Here is a 21,599-nt window from a genome sequence, read left to right as displayed (position 1 = left end):
CTCAGAAGTCGGTTTGAACAATCCGGATAAGCGCAAGTAAGTACCATTTTGATTAGCCGCCGTACCTACAATGACTGTGCACTGTGTAAACAATGAGTGACGTATACGCGCGAGCGATCACTTCCGGCGCTTGCGTAAACTAGTAAACTACGCCAGAGCATGTACACATCCCACACACCGGAAGCCGTGCGCGTGCTCAAAGCAGTTGGACATAGTGGTGTATTAGAGGTAAAAAATTATATAAATACTGTTCGGTTTCTGGCACAAATCGATCGTTTCGTGTCTTAGGACATCAATGTGTCGTCACGAGCCGCAGGGTTTAATTTGGATTTGTCTGTGCATGTTTTTTTTACATTCATAGACTTTGTTACCATTGCCATCCATTATACGACTGATAGACTGCAATGGTTGGAATTAAAAATCATCAAATGTGTTCTACTGAAGAAACAAAGTCACCTACATCTTGGATGCCTTGGGGGTAAGCAGATAAACATAAAATTTTAATTTTTGGGTGAACTATCCCTTTAAGCTGTGTATTCAATTTAGGCAGAATCGTCCACAAGGTGGCACTATAATAAGCTAATGTACATTTTTGCTAGTAACCTTAGAACCTTGATGGCTAGAACAAAAATTAATCCTTTCTCTTAATCCTTGACAAAGGTTCTAGAGACCTGTGTGAAGAACTGTGGGAAAAGATTCCATAATGAGGTGGGGAAGTTCCGTTTCCTGAATGAGCTTATCAAAGTGGTTTCCCCTAAGGTATGTTTTGTCTGTGTAAATCAGCACTGTCCCTTTGTTAGAGTTCACACCATGAATGTTACTGTAATCACAAAATATCATAATTCATAACATTGAAGGAATTTGTAGTTATTCTGTAAAAGGTATAAATGAATAATGTGATGATAAGTAAATATCTTAAATTGTATAAGAAAAGTCCTAAATGTAAGAGCATATGGCTTAATGTAATTATAGCTTCAGAAAGCTATGATTTATTTAAATAAATGTGAGCATTGCACATTCAAATTAAAAAACGGTGGTGCTGTTGCACATAGGGCGGTTCGAATCGGGTCCTCACTGTTGTTTTTGATTATTTTTTGATTATTATTTTTTTAGATTGAAGGAACCTAATTTCGCCATGACTGCTGGATAGAAAGGTCGTGGAAAGTAGCCTTCTCGTAATATGAAGCTTTATTTGTAAAAATTACGATGCATTTCTGTAGCTCTCATTGATTTTAAATTGTAATTGTGTCTGCATTGCGCCTGAAATTGGTCATAGCCCACAGCTCAGCAGTGGACATGCGTTTATATTGCATGAATGGAACAAGACATGAAGTGTCTAAAATAAATGTGCACAGTTCAGCTAAATGATGAAGTTTACTTTAACTGTATGCTTTGCACAAAATTAACAAACTACACCGAAACAAAATAACCAGAACATTAACAACAACACATTGATATAAGCACATTGATGTGCTCTTGGCCACTGATCTGTGCTCTCTGCGTTTGCTTTCAGAATTATCATTGGCTGATAGAAAGGTTAAAAAATAGCATTTTATTTAAGATGTAAATAAGATCAAGACCCTCGATCATGTCATGATCTATTCTGTCGTGCAGCGCTCAAAATTGTAGACAACATAAGCCAGTTCCACTGTAAAATGACCTCTGAATCGTTGTTTTCATTAAAATTATCTATCCGAAAGAACTTTTTTGTGGAGACGAATCAGACTTCTAAACACTAATAGCAAGCAAGAGGCAAATGGGTGCTTCTCAAAATGGAAGGCTGCATCCTCAAACTCAGATGAGCTCATTACCAACTTTTCATTCAGTTTATTTTCGTGAATCGACGTTTGATGGCATAGAAGCCGAGATATGCAGCCTTATAGGATGCAGCCTTCCGTTTGAGAGGCACCCATAGATAAGCTTTCCCCTTGTCCAAATACCCACACTTGTGGTCTTGGCCACTTGAGAGCGCGTGCACGCGACAGGAAGTAAGTGCGCAAGACTGTCCCAGGTCTTAAAAGTACCAAAGCGCAGTGCCCTTAATGCACACTAAACCCACACTATCTTGAATACCGCTCCGGAGCGGTATTCAAGGATTAGTGTATCCCATCATGCATCATGTTCTGGAAATAAATCAAGAGACTTTTGGCCAAGATCGCGCGAGAGGTCACGGAAACCTTTCCAATGTAAGTTAAATATTAATAATAATACACTGAACAAAATTATAAACGCAACACTTTTGTTTTTGCCCCATTTTTATGAGCTGAACTCAAAGATGTATGACTTTTTCTATGTACACAAAAGGCCTATTTCTCTCAAATATTGTTCACAAATCTGTCTAAATCGGTGTTAGTGAGCACTTCTCCTTTGCCGAGATAATCCATCCACCTCAAAGGTGTGGCATATCAAGATGCTGATTAGACAGCATGATTATTGCACAGGTGTGCCTTAGGCTGGCCACAATAAAAGGCCACTCTAAAATGTGCAGTTTTACTGTATTGGGGGGTCTGAAAACCAGTCAGTATCTGGTGTGACCACTATTTGCCTCACGCAGTGCAACACATCTCCTTCGCATAGAGTTGATCAGGTTGTTGATTGTGGCCTGTGGAATGTTGGTCCACTCCTCTTCAATGGCTTTGCGAAGTTGCTGGATATTGGCAGGAACTGGAACACGCTGTCGTATACGCCATCCCAAACATGCTCAATGGGTGACATATCCGGTGAGTCTGCTGGCCATGCAAGAACTGGGATGTTTTCAGCTTCCAGGAATTGTGTACAGATCCTTGTAACATGGGGCCGTGCATTATCATGCTGCAACATGAGGTGATAGTTGTGGATGAATGGCACAACAATGGGCCTCAGGATCTCGTCACGGTATCTCTGTGCATTCAAAATGCCATCAATAAAATGCACCTGTGTTCGTTGTCCATAACATACGCCTGCCCATACCATAACCCCACCACCACCATGGGCCACTTGATCCACAAAGTTGACATCAGCAAACCGCTCGCCCACATGACGCCATACACGCTGTCTGCCATCTGCCCTGTACAGTGAAAACTGGGATTTATCCGTGAAGAGAACACCTCTCCAAAGTGCCAGATGCCATCGAATGTGCGCATTTGCCCACTCAAGTCGATTATGACGACGAACTGCAGTCAGGTCGAGACCCCGATGAGGACGACGAGCATGCAGATGAGCTTCCCTGAGACGGTTTCTGATAGTTTGTGAAGAAATTCTTTGGTTATGCAAACCGATTGTTGCAGGTCTCAGACGATCTTGGAGGTGAAGATGCTGGATGTGGAGGTCCTGGGCTGGTGTGGTTACACGTGGTCTGCGGTTGTGAGGCCGGTTGGATGTACTGCCAAATTCTCTGAAACGCCTTTGGAGACGGCTTATGGTAGAGAAATTAACACTCAATTCACGGGCAACAGCTCTGGTGGACATTTTTGCAGTCAGCATGCCAATTGCACACTCCCTCAAAACTTGTGGCATCTGTGGCATTGTGCTGTGTGATAAAACTGCACATTTTAGAGTGGCCTTTTATTGTGGCCAGCCTAAGGCACACCTGTGCAATAATCATGCTGTCTAATCAGCATCTTGATATGCCACACCTGTGAGGTGGATGGATTATCTCGGCAAAGGAGAAGTGCTCACTAACACAGATTTAGACAGATTTGTGAACAATATTTGAGAGAAATAGGCCTTTTGTGTACATAGAAAAAGTCTTAGATCTTTGAGTTCAGCTCATGAAATATGGGGGCAAAAACAAAAGTGTTGCGTTTATAATTTTGTTCAGTGAAAGATATTACATATAATTTGGTAGTAAAACAAAGTGCTACACATTTTATTGCTGCAAAGATTTGCAACTGCTTTTTATCACTTAATTAAATTGTGTCATCTATAGGGACTACTGAACAGACATTTAGAAGTTTATTTTAAAATGCAAAGTATTGAAAATAATAATAAAACTCTGTAAACAATTTGCGTTTGTACAACACTATAAGTGTGGCACATCAGGTAATGAAAAGTTGTACACACACTTGTGGTCTTCATGCTCACTTGAACACTTGGACCAAATACAGGAAATACGTCATATAATTGGTCAAGTGCAAAGACCACAAGTGTGATTATTTGGACAAGGCATCAGTTGACCTAAAAACGGCTCTGAATGAGGAGTCGATTCCCCTTGATGGGATTCATCAGTTTCATGCATGAAAAGGTTTGCTCACAAATATACGTGCTGCCAAAAAGTGTGGACATCTTCATTGCATGCCTTTTGATGTTTGGGTATGTCTCGTTAGGGAGGGCAGCATAGAATTCAATGAGACCGTTGGGCTTAAATGCGTTTTTCAGAACATCACAGTTCTGTGACTCAGCCAACTCAAACTGATAAGGCAAGGCTTCATCAATGTCGGCCGCAAAGGGGTTCTGGAAAAGGCGGGGCTTCCACTGACTTTTCAGCTGGGAATGGAGCTACTGGTTTCTCAGCTGAGAGACTTTGGGTAACGGGGAGATGAGTGAAGTCTTGCTTTTGCACTTGTCCTCACCTCAAATGCTTTTATGTGGGAATACATGTCACATATTAGTTTCCCCTTGCCTTGGAGCTGCAAGTTGAGGCCGTTCAACATTTGTCACATCTGTTAAAAAGGTGAGGTCCCATTTCCATTCTGCGTCGATCAGTTCCGGGTAAGTTTTGCCCTTTGTCAGAAGAAAGGCGTTGATTTTGGGTAGCTGCTCATAAAAACGCCTCAAAACTCTGCCCCGGCTTAACCATCGGACTTCAGTGTGGTAAAGCACATCTCTGTGAGCAGACTATAGCTCAGCGAGAAAGGCTTGGAACTGCTGGTGTTTAAGTCCGTTTGCTCTGATGAAGTTTATGCATGACACCACCACCTTCATGACTGATTCCCACTTCAGAACTTTGCAGCAGAGTGCTTGCTGGTGAATCAGGCAGTGGACTTGTAACGGTGGGGTTAGACCTCTTTCCTCCATTTTTTTTATTCATGCATCCTATAAGCCCCCTCGACACGCCAACCATACTAGGAGCCCTGTCAGTGATGCAGGCCAGCTTAGACCAGTCTAGACCCAGCTCTCCCATCGTTTGGCACACTTTACCAAAAATATCCTCCCCTGTCGTAGTGCCTTTTAGACTTTGTAGGGCTGCTAGCTCCTCTGACACTTCAAAGTTTGAGATAACTCCGCAAAGAAAAATGAGCAGCTGTGCTGTGTCCTGTACGTCATTGCTCTTATCCAGTGCTAATGCAAAAAAATCTAATTCTTTCACTTTCTCCTGCAACTAGGCATATAAATTTTCCCCCCATTTCTTCAATTCGTCTGGTGACTGTACTTGCGGACAGACTCACCGCATTTAAGACATCTTTCTTATCGGGGCACACCTCCTCCGCAACAGCATTCATACATTTCTTGACGAACTCGCCGTCACTGAATGGCCTACTGCTGGTTGCAATCAGTTTAGCTACCTGAAAGCTAGCTCGAACGGATGACTGCTTCAGCTGGGTTTGGCATACAAATGTATTCTGCTGAGCTGATAGTACACTTTTTTTAGCTTCGACACTTTGTCTGCTCTCATTTGGCCTTGCAAGCTAGCATACTTTTCTCTGTGGCGGGTTTCATAGTGTCGGCGCAGATTGTATTCTTTGAACACAGACACTGTTTCTTGACAGATGAGACAAACAGCCATTTCTTTGCACTGAACAAAAAAATAATCGCTTGTCCACTTTTGGTTAAATACCCTGCATTCTGAATCAACCTTTCTCTTTCCCAACCACTTGGCCATTTTGTCATCTCTTTGAATTTTTTTCGCTGGTTCGCGCGTCACCTGTTCGATCGCGATGGTACGTTATGTTGAACGTACCATTCTGTTGGTAGGTGAATTTAACAAATAATTAGGCTACGTTAATAACTATGGGAAATATTTATTATCAGATATAGACATGATATAAGTGAAACCGTATATTTAAAATTACATTTTCAAAATATGTCTCTGGCATCGTTCAGAGGGCCAGTCCAAATGTGGGGGTGGGCCGCATTCGGCCCGCGGGCTGTAGTTTGGGGACCCCTGTTCTAAAGGTTGGCGGTTTCAGAACAGTTCACAGTTAATGAATTAGTGATGGGAAGTTCGGATCATTTTACCGACTCTGACCTTTGAGCCTCGTTCAGCAAAATGAACGAATCTTTTTTCGAACCATTTCGTTCATTTTAGCAAAATATAATTAAAATGTTACGTGTTACTTCCCTAACATGTCTACTACTTACGCAAACGTTGATCACACTACAAACAATACAAAACTATAATGCTATAAGAAACAGAAACACACAAACCCCCGGACCTCACTAATTTTCAAAGCCTGGGTACAGCCATGCCAGGGTTGCCAGGTTTTCACAACAAAACCCCGCCCAATTGCTACTCAAAACTAGCCAAATCGCGTTCCGGGGGTAAAATAAACATTTTTTGGAGGGGTTCCCCAAACCGCGGACTTGGCAACACTGTAGTGTGCCAACTTGATGCTACCTCTGAAGACTGCTTAGATGTGTTCGACTTGAAGCAGCGCTGCTTAGACCGATCAGTGTGTCATCAAAGTACTGCGAGAGCTGTAAGAGAGCGGATGTCTCCTTATGCTTTCTCTCGCCGTACTTTGATGTCATACACCGATCGATCGATTGATCTTCAAGTCGAACACACCCCTTTACTCTCGCGTGTCACGTGACCGAGTGTAATCACAGCCTCTGCAGTTGAAAAATCTATTTTTTTCTTATCGCAAATGCAATTAATCGTTCAGCCCTAATTGATCTGCTGTTGATGAATTATGATTTTTGTTATTGACTTTATGGTTTTTATGTTGTAATATGTTGTAGATTGTTGTAAGACTGCATATTTTATCTCCATCTATTTGCTCTTTAGTAAATCATGCACATTTCGAAATAAGAGTCAGCATATTACAGGCTTGTTTATTATTAAAAGTCTTGCATTATGCATAAAATCCTTTGTTATTATTGGTGTTTTGGGTACACAACAAACTGTATTGGGCATTTAATTCAACAAACTTTCGTAGCTTCTCTTTGGGCTACCCCATCACAGGAAGGAAAGACAGTACACCAAATAAAACAATTCTGTCATTTACTCACCCTCAAGTTGTTCTAAACCTGTATATTTTTATTTCTTCTGCTGCAAACAAAAGAAGATATTTTGAAGAATGTGGCTAACAGTAGTTTCAGGTCCCCATTGACTTCCATTATACCAATTTCAGTACATATTGAATGAAGTATTTTGAGCATTTTAAACTTGCAGTTAGCCTGTTTTGCTGATAAGCAGTATTAAGTCCTTGCTAATGTGTGCCCCAGTCTGTTTAATTAAAACTAAAAGATTTTGAGATTGTATTGGTTTGTTTTGAATGGACAAACATTATTAATTTTATTTGTCCATTCCTTAAAAAGGTCTTAAGAGCCTTATATTTGATTTAAAAAACCTGGATAAAATTGATTACTAATATTTTACAACTTGTACGCATAAGGATACGCAGTAGTACAGATAACGTAACTTCTGCTTTGGCATAGAGTGCATGAACTGAGCACGGGCCTGTACAACCAACCACAAACATTTGTCTTTTACACATCCTTATTTGTGCAAGCCTATATATATATATATATATATATATATATATATATACTGCATGAAGAACTCAAAGAACAGGAAAAACATAGAACCCAAAGAGAGAGTGAAGCACTAAAGCAAGACAAAGATATTGGTGTCAGAAAAGAGGCTATATAGTAAATGCAAACACTGTGCAGTTATACACCTTATACTGAGGAGAATGTCTCTTGCTGTTTAGAATGGGAATATTAGTAGCCAATATCTTTAATGTGTCTAAATATTTCCTTTAACTTAAATTCAGTAACTGTCCCTGTACTCTATTTTTGTTACAGTATCTTGGTTCTCGAGCCCCAGAACCAGTGAAGAAAAAAGTTTTAGAAATGATGTACAGCTGGACTGTGAGTTTACCAGAAGAGACAAAGATTTCTGATGCTTATCAGATGCTTAAGAAACAAGGTAACCTGACATGCAAAGTCCCGATTTGTCATAACTAACATATATTTAACTACATCTCACAGCTGATACATGTGTGGTCAATGGCTATTCTGATATTGGTACTTTCGTGAGTGCTTTTAAAAGTTATGGTAAACAAACACAATTTGCTTGTGTAAAATCATAACGCTCTCTCATGGGACTCGCTGTTTGTCCTATGTTGGTGTTGTGAATGTGTGTTGTGGAGTGTTTGTTTGGTAATACATGAGCTACATTATGTTTATGCTCTGCGTCTCCTTTAGGTATCATTAAACAGGACCCAGATCTTCCTGATGACAAGTCCTGCCCTCCTCCACCGCCCAGACCCAAAAACGCCATCTTTGAGGATGAGGAGAAATCAAAGGTTGTTGAGATGCAGTTTAGGATGATGATGTTTTATGTTTATTTTCCTATGTCTTTACTCCGTGTACTGTGATTGAAACTTAAAAAGGATTCGGGAGTAAGGTTGGTCAATTTGACTTGTGTGACGGACACAAAACTATGTTACTATATGTTTGTAAACCATGAGCTAATGAAGCATTTTAAACGGGTCATATGATGCGATTTCAATTTTTCCTTTCTCTTTGGAGTGTTACAAGCTCTTGGTGCATAAAGAAGATCTTTAAAGTTGCAAAGACTAAAGTCTCAAATCCAAAGAGATATTCTTTATAAAAGTTAAGAGTCAGCCACACCTACCTAAAACGGCTCGTTCTAACACGCCCCCACATGTCTATGTCACGATGTGGGAAGATTTGCATAACGCCGCCCAAATGTTCACGCAAAGAAAGAAGGTGTAACTTTTATTCTCACTGTAGTATTGTTGTTGCCGCCGCCATGTCTTGGAAGGCGCTGTATGATTCGTTGTGAAAGCGAAACTACTTTGTTTGGCCTTCCAAAAGAGGACGATATCGCTTCGTCATGCCTGGAGCTGATCCGTGCTGGTTGCTGAGGAAATACAAAAACTTTGCACTGTGGATCGCCGGATCAGCTTTCACCGTGGACAAAGCAGAGTCCAGCCTGGGGTCGTCACATGTGGTTGCCGCAAGCCCTCCGGGCGCTCCTTCGTCAAATCCGCTGGCCGCTCCGTTCTCAAGCCCACCGGCCTCCGCTCACTCGAGCCCTCTGGCCATTCCTCACTCTAGCCCCCAGCCTCTGCTCACTCTAGGCCGTTGTATGTGACGCTGTGTTTCGTTGTGAAAGCGAAACTACTTTGTTTGGCCTTCCAAAAATGGACACGACTAGAAATCAGTGGTTAAGTTGTATTTACAAAACTGTTCCAGAACACTTCAACCCAAATATTCAGATGTGTGCAGCACATTTTATGGAGGACTGTTTCCTGATCCTGGTAGAGTAGACTACAATGCCGGCTGTTCTGAGTCACAGACTGTAAGTACTTTTTTATATTTAAAGAATTTGCCACTGCGAGTTTTGAGCAGTGTAGAGTAGCGCTTGTTGTTTGTCATATCTCCGATCACAAATGCAGACATGGTTTTTGAATCATTGCTCCGTCCTGACAGGGCATCATCACAGTATGGTAGGGGCGTAACATTTCCGTCACACGCTGGAGGTATTCGGCCAATCATAATGCACTGGATAGCTGGCCAATCACAGCACACCTCGCTTTTCAGACCGATGAGCGTTGTAAAAATCACCGCGTTTCAGAAAGGCAGGGCATAGAGGAGAAACAATAATGTACAGTATGTGGAAAATAATGTGTTTTTTTTAACCTTGAACCGCATAAACACATTTCATGACACCAAAAACACAAAATAATGTTCTTTTTAGCAACATCATATGACCCCTTTAAGATGAGTTCAGGTACATAAAGGATAAATAATTATGACTTCACTTACGTCTGTGCACTCTCTCTTACGTTTTGTTTTTCTCTTTGATTCAATAGATGTTGTCTCGCCTTCTGAATAGCTCTCACCCTGAGGACCTGCGGGCGGCAAACAAACTCATTAAAGAAATGGTTCAGGAGGTGTGTGTGTGTGTGTTAGGGGTGTGAATCGGCACTGGTTTCACGATTCAATTCGATTACGATTATCATGCCTTCAGTTCAATTCGATATCACGATTATCATCAAATTTATTTTGTGCATTTTTATTAAATTATATAAGCAGGCTACTTTTTAAAATTACATTAAATAATTACTTAATATATTAATAATTATTGTTAAGAATTAAACAAAGTAAATATAGCTTTAAAACATACAAGCAAATATAAAGTAATAAAGGGGGGAAAAGACAATTACAAGTGATAAACAAAAAGCATTTTCAGTATCTAAGTGCTTTACGCATACGAAAGTTTACAGACAAACATAGTTATGGGTTTTTTTCTTTTGTCCTCAGCATAATTGCTGTTTGATTATTACTGACGAGTTCATAGACAGTGGCAGCTTTAATAGGCTGCATTCACACTAATGCACAGATGTTTCCACATAGCAGATGTTTTGTCCTGTTTTAAAAACATAACTGACTGTGTTTACATCAATTTCGTATCATAAAAGTAGATGCAAACACAAAGCGCACGTGAGTTTCGTGCATCTAATACATACTGCATTCCAAACGGCAGAAATGAAAGAATATCTAAAATAAAAGCGAGTGGAAGCACAAGCAATACGCACGTGTCTCACAGCGCATATTCTGTGCAATGAAGCCAGCCGCGATTCTCGCTAGCGCGCACACGTGCCATAAGCCAAGTTCAGATTTAAAAATAGTGAGTGCATTTTTTAATACTCGCGTGACAAGCGCGTATGTGAATGACGTCAATAGGCTATAATCGATTATGGTCTATTACTGCATCGATGCAGAATCGTCCACGCCTGCATCGTGATGCAACGATTAATTTCGACACCCCTAGTGTGTGTGTCTCTTGTAGGGATGGGCGATACCACTTATTTTGTTTTCGATACGATATTTTTCAAGGCAGTATCAGTATCGATACTTTCGATACTCGCGTCAGTATCGATATATCGATACTTAGGATCGATATGCCCATCCCTAGTCTCTTGTCTGTCCTAGAAATTGGATTAACTCCTAGTGGGTTCTTAGTGTCTATGTAAGGACAAAAAATAGTATTTACACAAAAAGCAAAACAAGTATCTGTCTGAAAAAAAAATTACAGGGGTGCAATAAATGAGCAGCGCACAGTTCACCTTTTAGCTGCTCTTTTTTATCCAGCTGTCAGAAGAACAGAACCAGGAAATACAAGTTTTACATTCTTGACATTTAACAGGTTTAACGTCTTTGTAACATCATCTTTTTTTAACGTCTTCTTTGGAGGAGTTTTTGGGAGCCGTACTTTTTTACTGTGTGAGCTCTGACGATCTGCTGTGTAATTCATACACTCTGTTTTCAGGATCAGAAGCGTATGGAGAAGGTGTCAAAGAGAGTGAATGCTATTCAGGAAGTAAAGGAGAGTGTTGGGCTTCTCACACAGTTACTGGGAGATTACAGCAAAGAGAGTGGCTCGCATAGCAATGAGGAGCTAATTAAGGTCTCTAACACATATGTTTGCACAACAGCCTGTCACACTCCTGACAGGGCAGTAGTGGACTCAGAACTACTACGTCACTCAACACAATCAGAGCATCAAATAGATTTTTCACATAATGCAAGTTGAATAGTTATTTTTGTTAAATAATTCTGTATGGTCTTTGTTGTGTCATTGTAGGATCTGTACCAGCGTTGTGAGAAAATGAGACCTACTCTGTTCAGACTAGCGAGTGATACTGAGGACAACGATGAAGCTCTCGGTAAGGCATACAGGCTGAAGGGCAAAACCTATATTTCCACAAATGGTGTTAAATTCACATTTTGCTACATTGACACTTGTATTGACCTGAATTTAATCAATATTGAACTTACTGAATAATTACATTGTTGCCCTTTGTAGATTATAGTACTGGTTATAGCTGAATTTAACTCCTTTTCAAATTGACTTTACACTGTTGTTGATCTGAACTGAACTGACTTGAGCTAAATAATGTCATTGTTGTCTTTTAGAGCCGTTTTACAGCAGTATCTGAATTTCCTCTATAGTTGAGTTTCCGTAATTGATCTCTGGAAGCTTCTTTGACACAGCCTTTAAAGCACTATAGAAATAAAGGTGACTTGATGCCAAACTGAATTAGTCCGTTTCTGATGCTTTCTATATGTGTTTGTCTTCAGCTGAGATCTTACAGGCAAATGACAGCCTAACACAGGTGATAAATCTGTACAGACAGCTGGTGAAAGGTGAGGAGGTGAATGAAGACACCAGCAGCACTAACAGAATCCCAGGTACAGCACTGATGCCATCCTTGAGCTCAGTGAAGTCGAAAGATATTGACATATGAAGTGTCTCAGTTTGCTGTAAAATTTATTCTGTGGTTTTTGGCTCATGGGAATTTCTTGTGTAATAGAGTTCCCACTAATGTTGTCTATGTTACTTCTGATTGGATACTCTTGGTGTTCATAGGCCGCAGTACCGCTCTCTTGGATCTCACAGGGCTGGATACCTCTCCTTCGGCTCAGTCTTTCTCTGAATTTCCCTCTAAGACACCATCGTCTCAAGAGATGGGCATCAGCCTTTTGGATGATGAGCTCATGTCCCTGGGTAAGAAATCTGTGATGACACTTTGCCATGTAATTCTCTTGATATTATAAGAATTGTGAATTGGGGCATGTGAAGGGTTACATAAAACCCTACAATGTATGACCCAAAAATACTAAATGCATGCAAAAAGGAGGTAAAAATTAGCCATCTTGGTTTCAATGATTTTTCTTTTATGAAAAGGCCTCTTATTTTATAATTTTGTTATTTTTTTGTCAGTGTAATGAAGTCATTTAAGAAACCGATACACTGATGCTCTACAATTTCTCTGAAAATAATCACAATTACAGCTGCCTTTGATAACCTAATCTTGAAAAATGTCCATTAAAGCATTATATGTATATTTACTTCCACTGCATCCAAGGTTACTACTTATGATGTGTTTAGCATTGTAGTTGATCACATTCATGTCTGTTGTGCACATGAATGCAGTCACAGGCATGTACATAAATCCCTGCAGAGAAGAAATTAATTTATCTTTATCTTTATTCAGCGCAAGCTTACTGGCCTAGTTCTAAACTAGGGGGCTTTTATTTATGCTCCTTCCAAAATGCCTCAGTTAATTGCAAATGCAAAGCCCTAGGTGTGGACTTTTCTTCATTTTTAAGATAATAAGACTTTGATTGGCTCAGTTATGCTGACTGGACTAGGACTGGTGAACTCTACACCGTGTGCATAATTATTAGGCATGTTGATATTCTGATCATATATTTTTTTCCCAAGCACATTTTACCAATTCCAAACCACATCAATCTTAATAACTACTATTACTTTTGTATTTAATCATTTATAAGTGATATATAATTGTCCATGAAGGCTGGAAGTAAAAAACTCCTTATATTCAGGTGTGCAGAATATTTAGGCATGTTTTCTTTTACAGATAATATGAGCCAAAAAAGAGGTTTAACTCAGACTGAAAAGTCAAAAATTATTACGCCATTACTATATGCAATAGCCTATATGAGAGAGCCCATGATCACTAGATTTTATACAGGTGTTACTATAACGATTTTGTAAATGGTGATCAGCAACCAACTATTGATAATGTGAAAGTCAATGCCTTTTGCCTTGGTGTGACTTCTCACGTTTTGCAGACAATGCAAAGGCAGAGTACATTAACTTCAAAATGGGGTAAAAATCAAGTTTGAGCTCTCAATTTTTTTTTAATGTAGATAATTTTCATAACTAAAACATCTCATTGTTAAATTTCCAGTGTCCTACCTATAATTAATTTGGCTGGACAAGTAAAAAACTTTAAAGTCATTTTTCTCAGTTTCACACTCTAGTGAGTTAAGGTCTTTTGCCTTTGTAGGGCAGTATTGTCTTGATGGCACTGGCTGAGGAAGACACTGGCCATTTTTCTTTCAAAAGAAGTGGTTTGGTAAACTGTGTTTCAGTAGAAGGTTAATTTTGTAGGAACATTTCAGACTCTTTTAAGTGTTGTGACCACATACGCGTGTAACTTAATATTATCATGTTTGTTTGTAACTCTGTTTTAGGCTTGAATGAAGTCAATTCTAATCTGGCAATTTCTCAGTCTGGAGATGCCATAACATGGAATACTTTTCAGGTGAACACGATAATAATCGGTTACATTTATTTGTGTTGTAATCATGGGATGAGTTCAACAGAGTAATCAACAGAGACCATGTTTTAGGGACGTACCAGGTTGGTTGACTAGTCATCCACCAAGCAGCTATTTGACTAACTAATCTAGATTAGATTTTTAATTTAATTAACAGTATTTATCGTAGCATGGCAGGTCTTATAACATGCCAATAATCTCACATCTTTTGACAGACTGTTGGGGCAGAATTTTATTTTCTTGCATCTCAAATTCAAATAATATTCCATGCTAATTGGTGCTTTAATGCTTGCAACTTGTCATAAATGAGAATGCATACTTTTTGCAGTTTTTTAATTCAATTTGATGATTTATCAAGTTGTGAGTTACAATTTGACAGACCTAGCACAAATACAAATGTAATCTGTTTTTGTTTTGTTTTTCTTGTGCCATGAGTTTTAAGATGGTGTGTCAAATTAAAAACAGGCTTTGTGCAATTCAGAATTTATTTAAAGAATTATTTACTTTTCGTTTAGTAAAAAATAGGGATGGGCAGTTTTTAGTGATATTGGATTTGAATGTTTTATAAAAAAAATATTCAGTTATTTGTTTATTTAAATTAAGTTAATGAGAGAGAATTTTTTGTTGCATTTTATTTAGATAGGACAGTAGGCTGACAGGAAGCAAAGTGGTTGAGAGAGATGGGGGTGGGATCGGGAAAGGTCCGCGAGCCAGGCGACCGAAGTGCAACAGCGCTACATGAGAGAAGTTTTAAAATAATTAAGATTTTGTCACCATTTCTGTTAGCAGTAAGGCCAGCTGCAGAATTTTTTTTTAAAATTCTAGTAGTATTTTTACTTGTCAAATATATAATAATAATAACTAATAATTGCAGATCAGACATTCAACTAGTCATGCAGACCCCTAGTTAAAAACTTAAAAATGCATCTTAAGACTCTTTCATTTTTAGTAGAATGGGAAAGGTAGGTTTTGAACAGTGTGTATCAGTGTGAACACCCCATTAGAAAAAAAATTGTGGTGAACATGACGTGAAATACATGTCTTTCTTAAGATTGACAAGTCGAACACCCACTGACTATTCGATTATGAAAATGTGTAGATTGTTACATCCCTAGTCTGTTAATGACTTGGTTAAATGTCATATGGATCCCTGCTTACCATAACACTTGACCTGTTTTGTTAGTCATCAGAGTCTGTGGATGCAGCTGTTACGCTAGCCCCTGCAGTGCTGTTGCCAGTGGCGAGTGTTACTAAGACGCCTGTTACTGTGCCTGTGACATCCACTAAATCCCTAGATGAGTTAGACCTGTTGGGTAAGACCCTGCTTCAGCAGTCTCTACCCCCAGAAAGTCTTCAAGTCAAATGGTAAATTTCCTTTTTTTTTTTGTTCATTAATTTAGCAAAGCATATCAAACATAATTTTTCTTAAAGTGCCTCTATTATGGGTAATAAAAGGTTAATATTTTGGATTTGGGACTGTCCAACAACAGGTTGATATGCATGCAAGGTCAGAAAACACTTTCATTGTCTTATATGCATTTATTTTTACCTTACTTGCTCAACGACTCCCAAACAATTTGCTCAACGATTCATTTTTCCAAACCTCTACGGTGATTGGTCCGATTGGTCTCATTTCCATTTCATCATGCCTGTAATGCCTGATGAAGCAGGATTTGTGAGCTGCTTTGTGTACAGCGTTACCAGGGAAACTGCTATTTTACCACTCCAAAAGTGGCACCTAGTGGCAAAGAATGAATTAGCATTTTCATTCAGACCAAAGCAAAAAGACCAACAAGTGGGCGGGCAATATGCTAACACGTCAACATGAAACGGCTTAGGATTTCTTTTGAGAGACAATGGGCCTCATTTACGAAATAAATGTACGACAGAAAATTGGGCGTACGGTCGTTTCAATGCAAAACTTGGAATTTATCAATATGGACGTGAGCGGTGGCTACGATCAAATCTCACGTCTGGTCTCAGCTCGTGTACGCAAGTTTTTGAGTTACCTGAACTTGCGCGCAGCATAGTAAATACGGTAGAATGACAGCATATTCCTGACCGTAAAACAAAGCTCATTAGTCGATTGTTAACCAGTAAGATTAGAATGTTGTTGTTGTTGTTTTGTACAGGGCTTTAGCTTTATATGTGCGAATAGCAGCATAAACAAGACCATGAGGATTCAATCGTCGCATCATGCACCTGCAGCGCTTCTGTGAAAGGAGAAAAACAGAAATTAAGTCTATAAAAGGAATAAAATAAATAGGCATAGTATATGCTAACAAGTATAGGCTACGCTCGTTTTTGTGGCACTCTTAATGCATTTTATTTATTTTCTTTATATCTTTATTTGATTTAATCCATCTGATCGCACAGACACCATGCACACACAAACAAATTAGTTCTATCGTTACCTGACATTTCAGCCATTCATCATCAAACTAAAATGTAGTCAACCAAGCATAGAAGTTACGTGGTTTATTTTAAAAGGTCTGCTGTAAAATCAGTGTGCAGCTCCCAAACAAACATTTTTGCGCATGTGAAGGATTTTACACTTATATTAGAACATGAGTGAAGTATAAAGCCATGTTTTGGCTACATAATGAATAATAGTTATGCAAACAAATGTTACAAATATGGCAAAAATGGAAACATTTGGATTCTTGTGTTATGAGACCGGCTCGTGAGCCCAATGCCATTTCAGTTTTGCTTGACATTTGTATGTTGTTTATAATGAATGCCACTATAGCCTAATTTGGGTTTTATTTTATAGTTTAATATATAATTTTATAACTACTTATTTTTCATTCTTGTTCTGTTCTGAATACCAATAAATGTAAAATATTTGTTGTAGAGTGAGGGGAACTAAATAGGCTATATATATTTACCAGTATTTTAATATACATATATATTACATAAATTATTGTAGTCTAATTGTTTGGAATTACAAGGTTAACGGGTGTTTTTGGAGTAAGATCAATTTCTCTTTCATGAGATTACTTCCTCTTTTTGGCCAGGTTTCGTTTCTCCGTGTCGTGTTTTTAGGGGCGTGATATTCAAATGACGATTGTTTTCTGTCACCACATTTATCAACGTGCGATCATTCGTAGGATGAGATTGGCGGCATACGAATGTTTCATGAATCACGCATGCTCTGTCGTAAATTGATTTGTGCGCACAGATCTGCGCTCGTTTCTACGTTAGATTGATAAATGAGGCCCAATAACTTTATACACGGTGCACTTTCAGATTTAAAACTTTTCAGGATGTTTTCATTCACTTAGAGCTGTGTTACACACTGCATGAAAGGTAATTTTCAAAAATCCATAATAGGGGCACTTTAAGGCCTTTGGAATGTATAATTGGAAAGTGGTTGCTTGTTAATGTTTGCGTGCAAATGTTTATTGTGAAAATACCTGCAAAATAAATGCAAGATTATGGAAAAGTATGATTAATATTCATGCTTTAAAAATATATATGGCTACATATCAGTGCAAAAGATATGCATCGACACTTCTTAAACAGGGACAAACTACAGTCTCAGTCTAAGCCCACACTACGAGACCTTCAGATTAAGTCTGGAACCAACACTGCTACAACCCCCAGCCCTGTGTTGGCCTTCTCCTCTGAGCCAGGCACTCTCCTGAATTCACAGCTCCCAGCAGGCATCACTCCAGCTTCCACCCCTCAGGATGATTTATCATTGGCGAATGTGACTGTGCCCCTGGAGTATATCAAACCTAGTAAGTCTTTGCGCAAACTTTAAATTGGGCTGGTCATGCTTTTATATGCAATTACAACAAAAAGTCTTTAAAAAGTATCAAGATGTCTGGAGAAAATGTGAGATATTTGCAAACTATAAAGATATAACATTTAGGAACAGACAGGATACAGTTCACAGTTAAAGGTGCAGAATATGTAGTGTAGTGACAGTCATTTCCCCTGCTGCTTGAAGTCTAATGCCATTTATTTTAATGTGTTTTTCTCTAGGTAAAGCCTGCTTTTATTAAGTTCTAAACTTAAAAATACATATTCAAAAATGTTCAAAATCGTTTTTGTAAAGCAGCCTTGTAGATATAAACGATGACTGAGCCACATGATCACTTTTACTTAAAATATGTCTATTCTTGCGCTTTATAGTCTGTTCAATAGAGAAGTAACATTGAATCATTGTATCGTTCACTCAATCTTGTTGCAGCAGTTATCAGCATAAAATAGAGCAATATTATCAAAGTTTACGTTTAAGTCTGTTCCTCATAAAGCTATCATATTACTTTTGAAGTCTTGGAAGATGGCAGTCAAGTTATATGGATCTCTTTTATGGTGCCTTTGTGTTCTTTTTGATGCTTGAAGACCTTAGTCCCAATGGGGACTAATTGTATGAAAAAGAGTACAGTTTTTAAAGATGTGCTCTTATGTGTTCCATGGAAGAAAGAAAATTAAATGGTTTGGATTTACATGAGTATGAGTACGTCTATACTCTGCAAATTGTGGTGATGTTAATGCTGCTGTTTTGTTGTTTGTTTTAATGCGAGGATGTGTTGTTGACCAAGTTGTTTTTTCCTATCTGTGACAGGTAGCTTGTTACCTGTGACAATCTTTGATAAACACAGCCTTAGAGTTCTGTTCCATTTTGCAAGAGACTCTCCACCAGCCCGGCCAGATGTTTTAGTAGTGATAATTTCAATGTTGTCATCTGCCCCTGTGCCCATCACAAATGTACGATTCCAGGCGGCCGTTCCTAAGGTAACTCTATTTCTCACCCATCATTAGTGAACCTGTATAGAATTCTGTATTGAGACTGTATTGTATGTATGTGCAGACTATGAGAGTAAAGCTGCAGCCACCATCGGGATCAGATTTACCTGCCTTCAATCCGTTATTGCCCCCTGCCGCCATTACACAGGTCCTGCTTTTAGCCAACCCTCACAAGGTAAATAAACAGACGTATTCAGGAAATATTATGTAGTAGTTGGGCTGCAGTGGTACATGACAATTTGAGTTGAATTACTGAAATAAATGAACTTTTCCACGACATTCTAATTTATTGAGATGCACCTGTAGTAGATGCAGATATAGGGCTCTCAGTACGGTCCTTAAAATGATAAGAGTAAACCAAAATAAATAAATACATTATTAGAAAAAACTAACAAGCCCAAATATACTAGAAATAATAAGACCACCCCCTCTTAAAACTGTCCATATTTATAAGGTACTGTATGAAAAATGAAAAACCAAGGCCAAAGTCGTTACATTATCAAAATAATTATTATTCAGTTTCTATGTACACACAACAAAATTTGTCTGAGGAAAAATAAAATAACATTTTGTTTTGGAAATTGTAAAACTGAACATTTTAAATAAAAGTTTATATCTGAATCCTCAGATTTAGCAGTGAAAGACTTGAAACTGTGCCACTGTGTTTTTGAATAATTTCAAGATTATTTTTCACTCTACTGTACCAAACTGTGACTCCAATATGGAGGTATGTACTGAAACGTGGATTTTGTGTACTGTTGCAGCCCTCTGCAAAAATGTAGTTATAATTTGTCAGTAAAGCTTACCAACTGTGATGGTTATGGTTTGTGGCTTATGTCAGACACGTGTGGCTGTCTTTGTTGCTGATGTCCAGAGATTATCTGATTACACTGCATTTCGTCAAGTTCATATTTTCATACAAGTTTTCTTTCTTTTTGAAGGAGAAGGTGCGGTTGAGATACAAACTGACATTTGATTTGGGACAAGAATCACACGATGAGAGCGGAGATGTAGAGCAGTTCCCTCCACCAGAGTCCTGGGGAAACCTTTAAAGAACAGACTGATTTACTGCTAGTGGCCCTTCTGCGTCCTTATGGCAGTTCATATCCAGACTGTCAATGGCTCTTGCCTTTGGTCCACATCCTTCTATCTTCTCCATAATGTCTGAATGAGTACTGGAAGGAGGCCTTTAAATGAACTCATTTTTAATTCCATTTGTTCTCCCTTTTTTCAGCTTTGTTTTGTTTTCTGGTATGTCAGGCCCTTTTTGTATGAAGCTTTAAATGTTTGAAAGTTAGAGACTTGAGTTTTGTGGTCATTTATGACATTATTTCCATGTGTGAATTGAGATACTGGAGTCTCAGTCAGCAGTAATGGCATAGAGCAGGTTCAGTTTCTACACTAATTGTTTCAGTTTCATAGTGTTGATTAATAGGTTTTGTTCACTTGCACACATTCTTTATCTTATGTGTGTGTGTGTGTTTGATTGTATTGTCAGGCTGCATGTGGTTTTAATGGCAACTAAAAAAAATCTATTTCTTAGCAAGAAATACTTCAAATTCAAATGGTCTGTATATTACAAATCATACAGCCATTGTCATTCATTGTCATTATTTCATCTTAATTTGTGATTGTCCTAAAATTGCCCCATGTGCACTGTACTGCTCTTAAACATCACGCTGATGTCTTCTTTATATTTACCGTACGTGCCTAATAATTTTTTTTTCATGCTAATGTGAATATAGACATTTTGTGTTGATGCTTGTTTTTAATTGGCAGTGTAACAGTTTTCCCCTTTTGTTTTGTGGAGATTGTCTTCTGTTTTTGTGATTCCCTGATGGTTCCACATGTAATCTGGGCTCTCTCAATGCAGTAGTTTAATGAATACTTTCACCTTTACCATTCCTATGTGAGATAATTGAAGAATTCTGTACTCAAGATGATATCACAGGTAATTTAAATAACGGTAGTTACAAGTGGAATCAGAATGCTCCTGCATCAGAATTTCTGTAGACAGGAATTTAAATCACTGTTCCAAAATTAAACAATTCTAGTTTGTGTCACTCCTTGCAGTTAAAGGTCTGTGATGAAGTCAGTTGCATTCCAATCATTAATCTCCTTCCAACATGGTGTAAATATCGGTATTGCTATTATGTACATTTGCCAAAAATGAATACAGAGACTAAACATATGGAGAAGTGAATGTAGTGCAAATATGTATTTAAGGGAAATAAAGTTATTCTTTTTCTCTGGGGTGTTAATTTTTGTTCATTTATTATTTTTTTATCTTTGATTTAACAACAGCTGAATGAGGTAATAAAGCCATTAATGACAGTGATCTGAATTGAACTTTTATTAAAATCTGTAATAGTGTTTACACAAAAAGAATTGATAATTATTTCCAGGTCCCTTCAAATCAGAGAGGAGGGGGCGTTAACAAATTTGATTCCACCGAGTCTGTTCAGGATCCCAAGGGGTAGCCGTAGCATACTAAGTGCCTAATGGTATGCTAAGGTAAGATGCAGAGAAGTTGGCTTTCTGTAAGTTACCTACAAAAAAAAGAAAGATCTCTCC

The 21,599-nt window shown here is 38.5% G+C and overlaps 1 protein-coding gene across 1 annotated transcript in view; it reads left to right on the top strand.

Moving 5' to 3' along the window:
* LOC107586353 (ADP-ribosylation factor-binding protein GGA1-like) overlaps positions 1 to 21,275 on the top strand; it is a 26,921-nt gene extending 5,646 nt beyond the window's left edge. The window contains exons 4-17 of the mRNA XM_016273677.1: positions 661 to 759; positions 7,948 to 8,071; positions 8,350 to 8,450; positions 9,987 to 10,067; positions 11,447 to 11,584; positions 11,762 to 11,843; positions 12,259 to 12,369; positions 12,548 to 12,685; positions 14,182 to 14,252; positions 15,451 to 15,632; positions 17,793 to 18,010; positions 18,844 to 19,013; positions 19,090 to 19,200; positions 19,967 to 21,275. Of these exons, the coding sequence (XP_016129163.1) occupies positions 661 to 759; positions 7,948 to 8,071; positions 8,350 to 8,450; positions 9,987 to 10,067; positions 11,447 to 11,584; positions 11,762 to 11,843; positions 12,259 to 12,369; positions 12,548 to 12,685; positions 14,182 to 14,252; positions 15,451 to 15,632; positions 17,793 to 18,010; positions 18,844 to 19,013; positions 19,090 to 19,200; positions 19,967 to 20,077 (1,737 nt within the window). The 3' untranslated portion in view covers positions 20,078 to 21,275. The remainder of the gene's footprint in view (positions 1 to 660; positions 760 to 7,947; positions 8,072 to 8,349; positions 8,451 to 9,986; positions 10,068 to 11,446; positions 11,585 to 11,761; positions 11,844 to 12,258; positions 12,370 to 12,547; positions 12,686 to 14,181; positions 14,253 to 15,450; positions 15,633 to 17,792; positions 18,011 to 18,843; positions 19,014 to 19,089; positions 19,201 to 19,966) is intronic.
* The last annotated feature ends 324 nt before the right edge of the window (positions 21,276 to 21,599 follow it).

The sequence above is a fragment of the Sinocyclocheilus grahami genome, unplaced genomic scaffold, assembly GCF_001515645.1.
Source record: "Sinocyclocheilus grahami isolate Dianchi unplaced genomic scaffold, SAMN03320097.WGS_v1.1 scaffold80.1, whole genome shotgun sequence".
NCBI lineage: Eukaryota > Metazoa > Chordata > Actinopteri > Cypriniformes > Cyprinidae > Sinocyclocheilus > Sinocyclocheilus grahami.
This window is presented reverse-complemented; position numbering and strand designations above follow the sequence as displayed.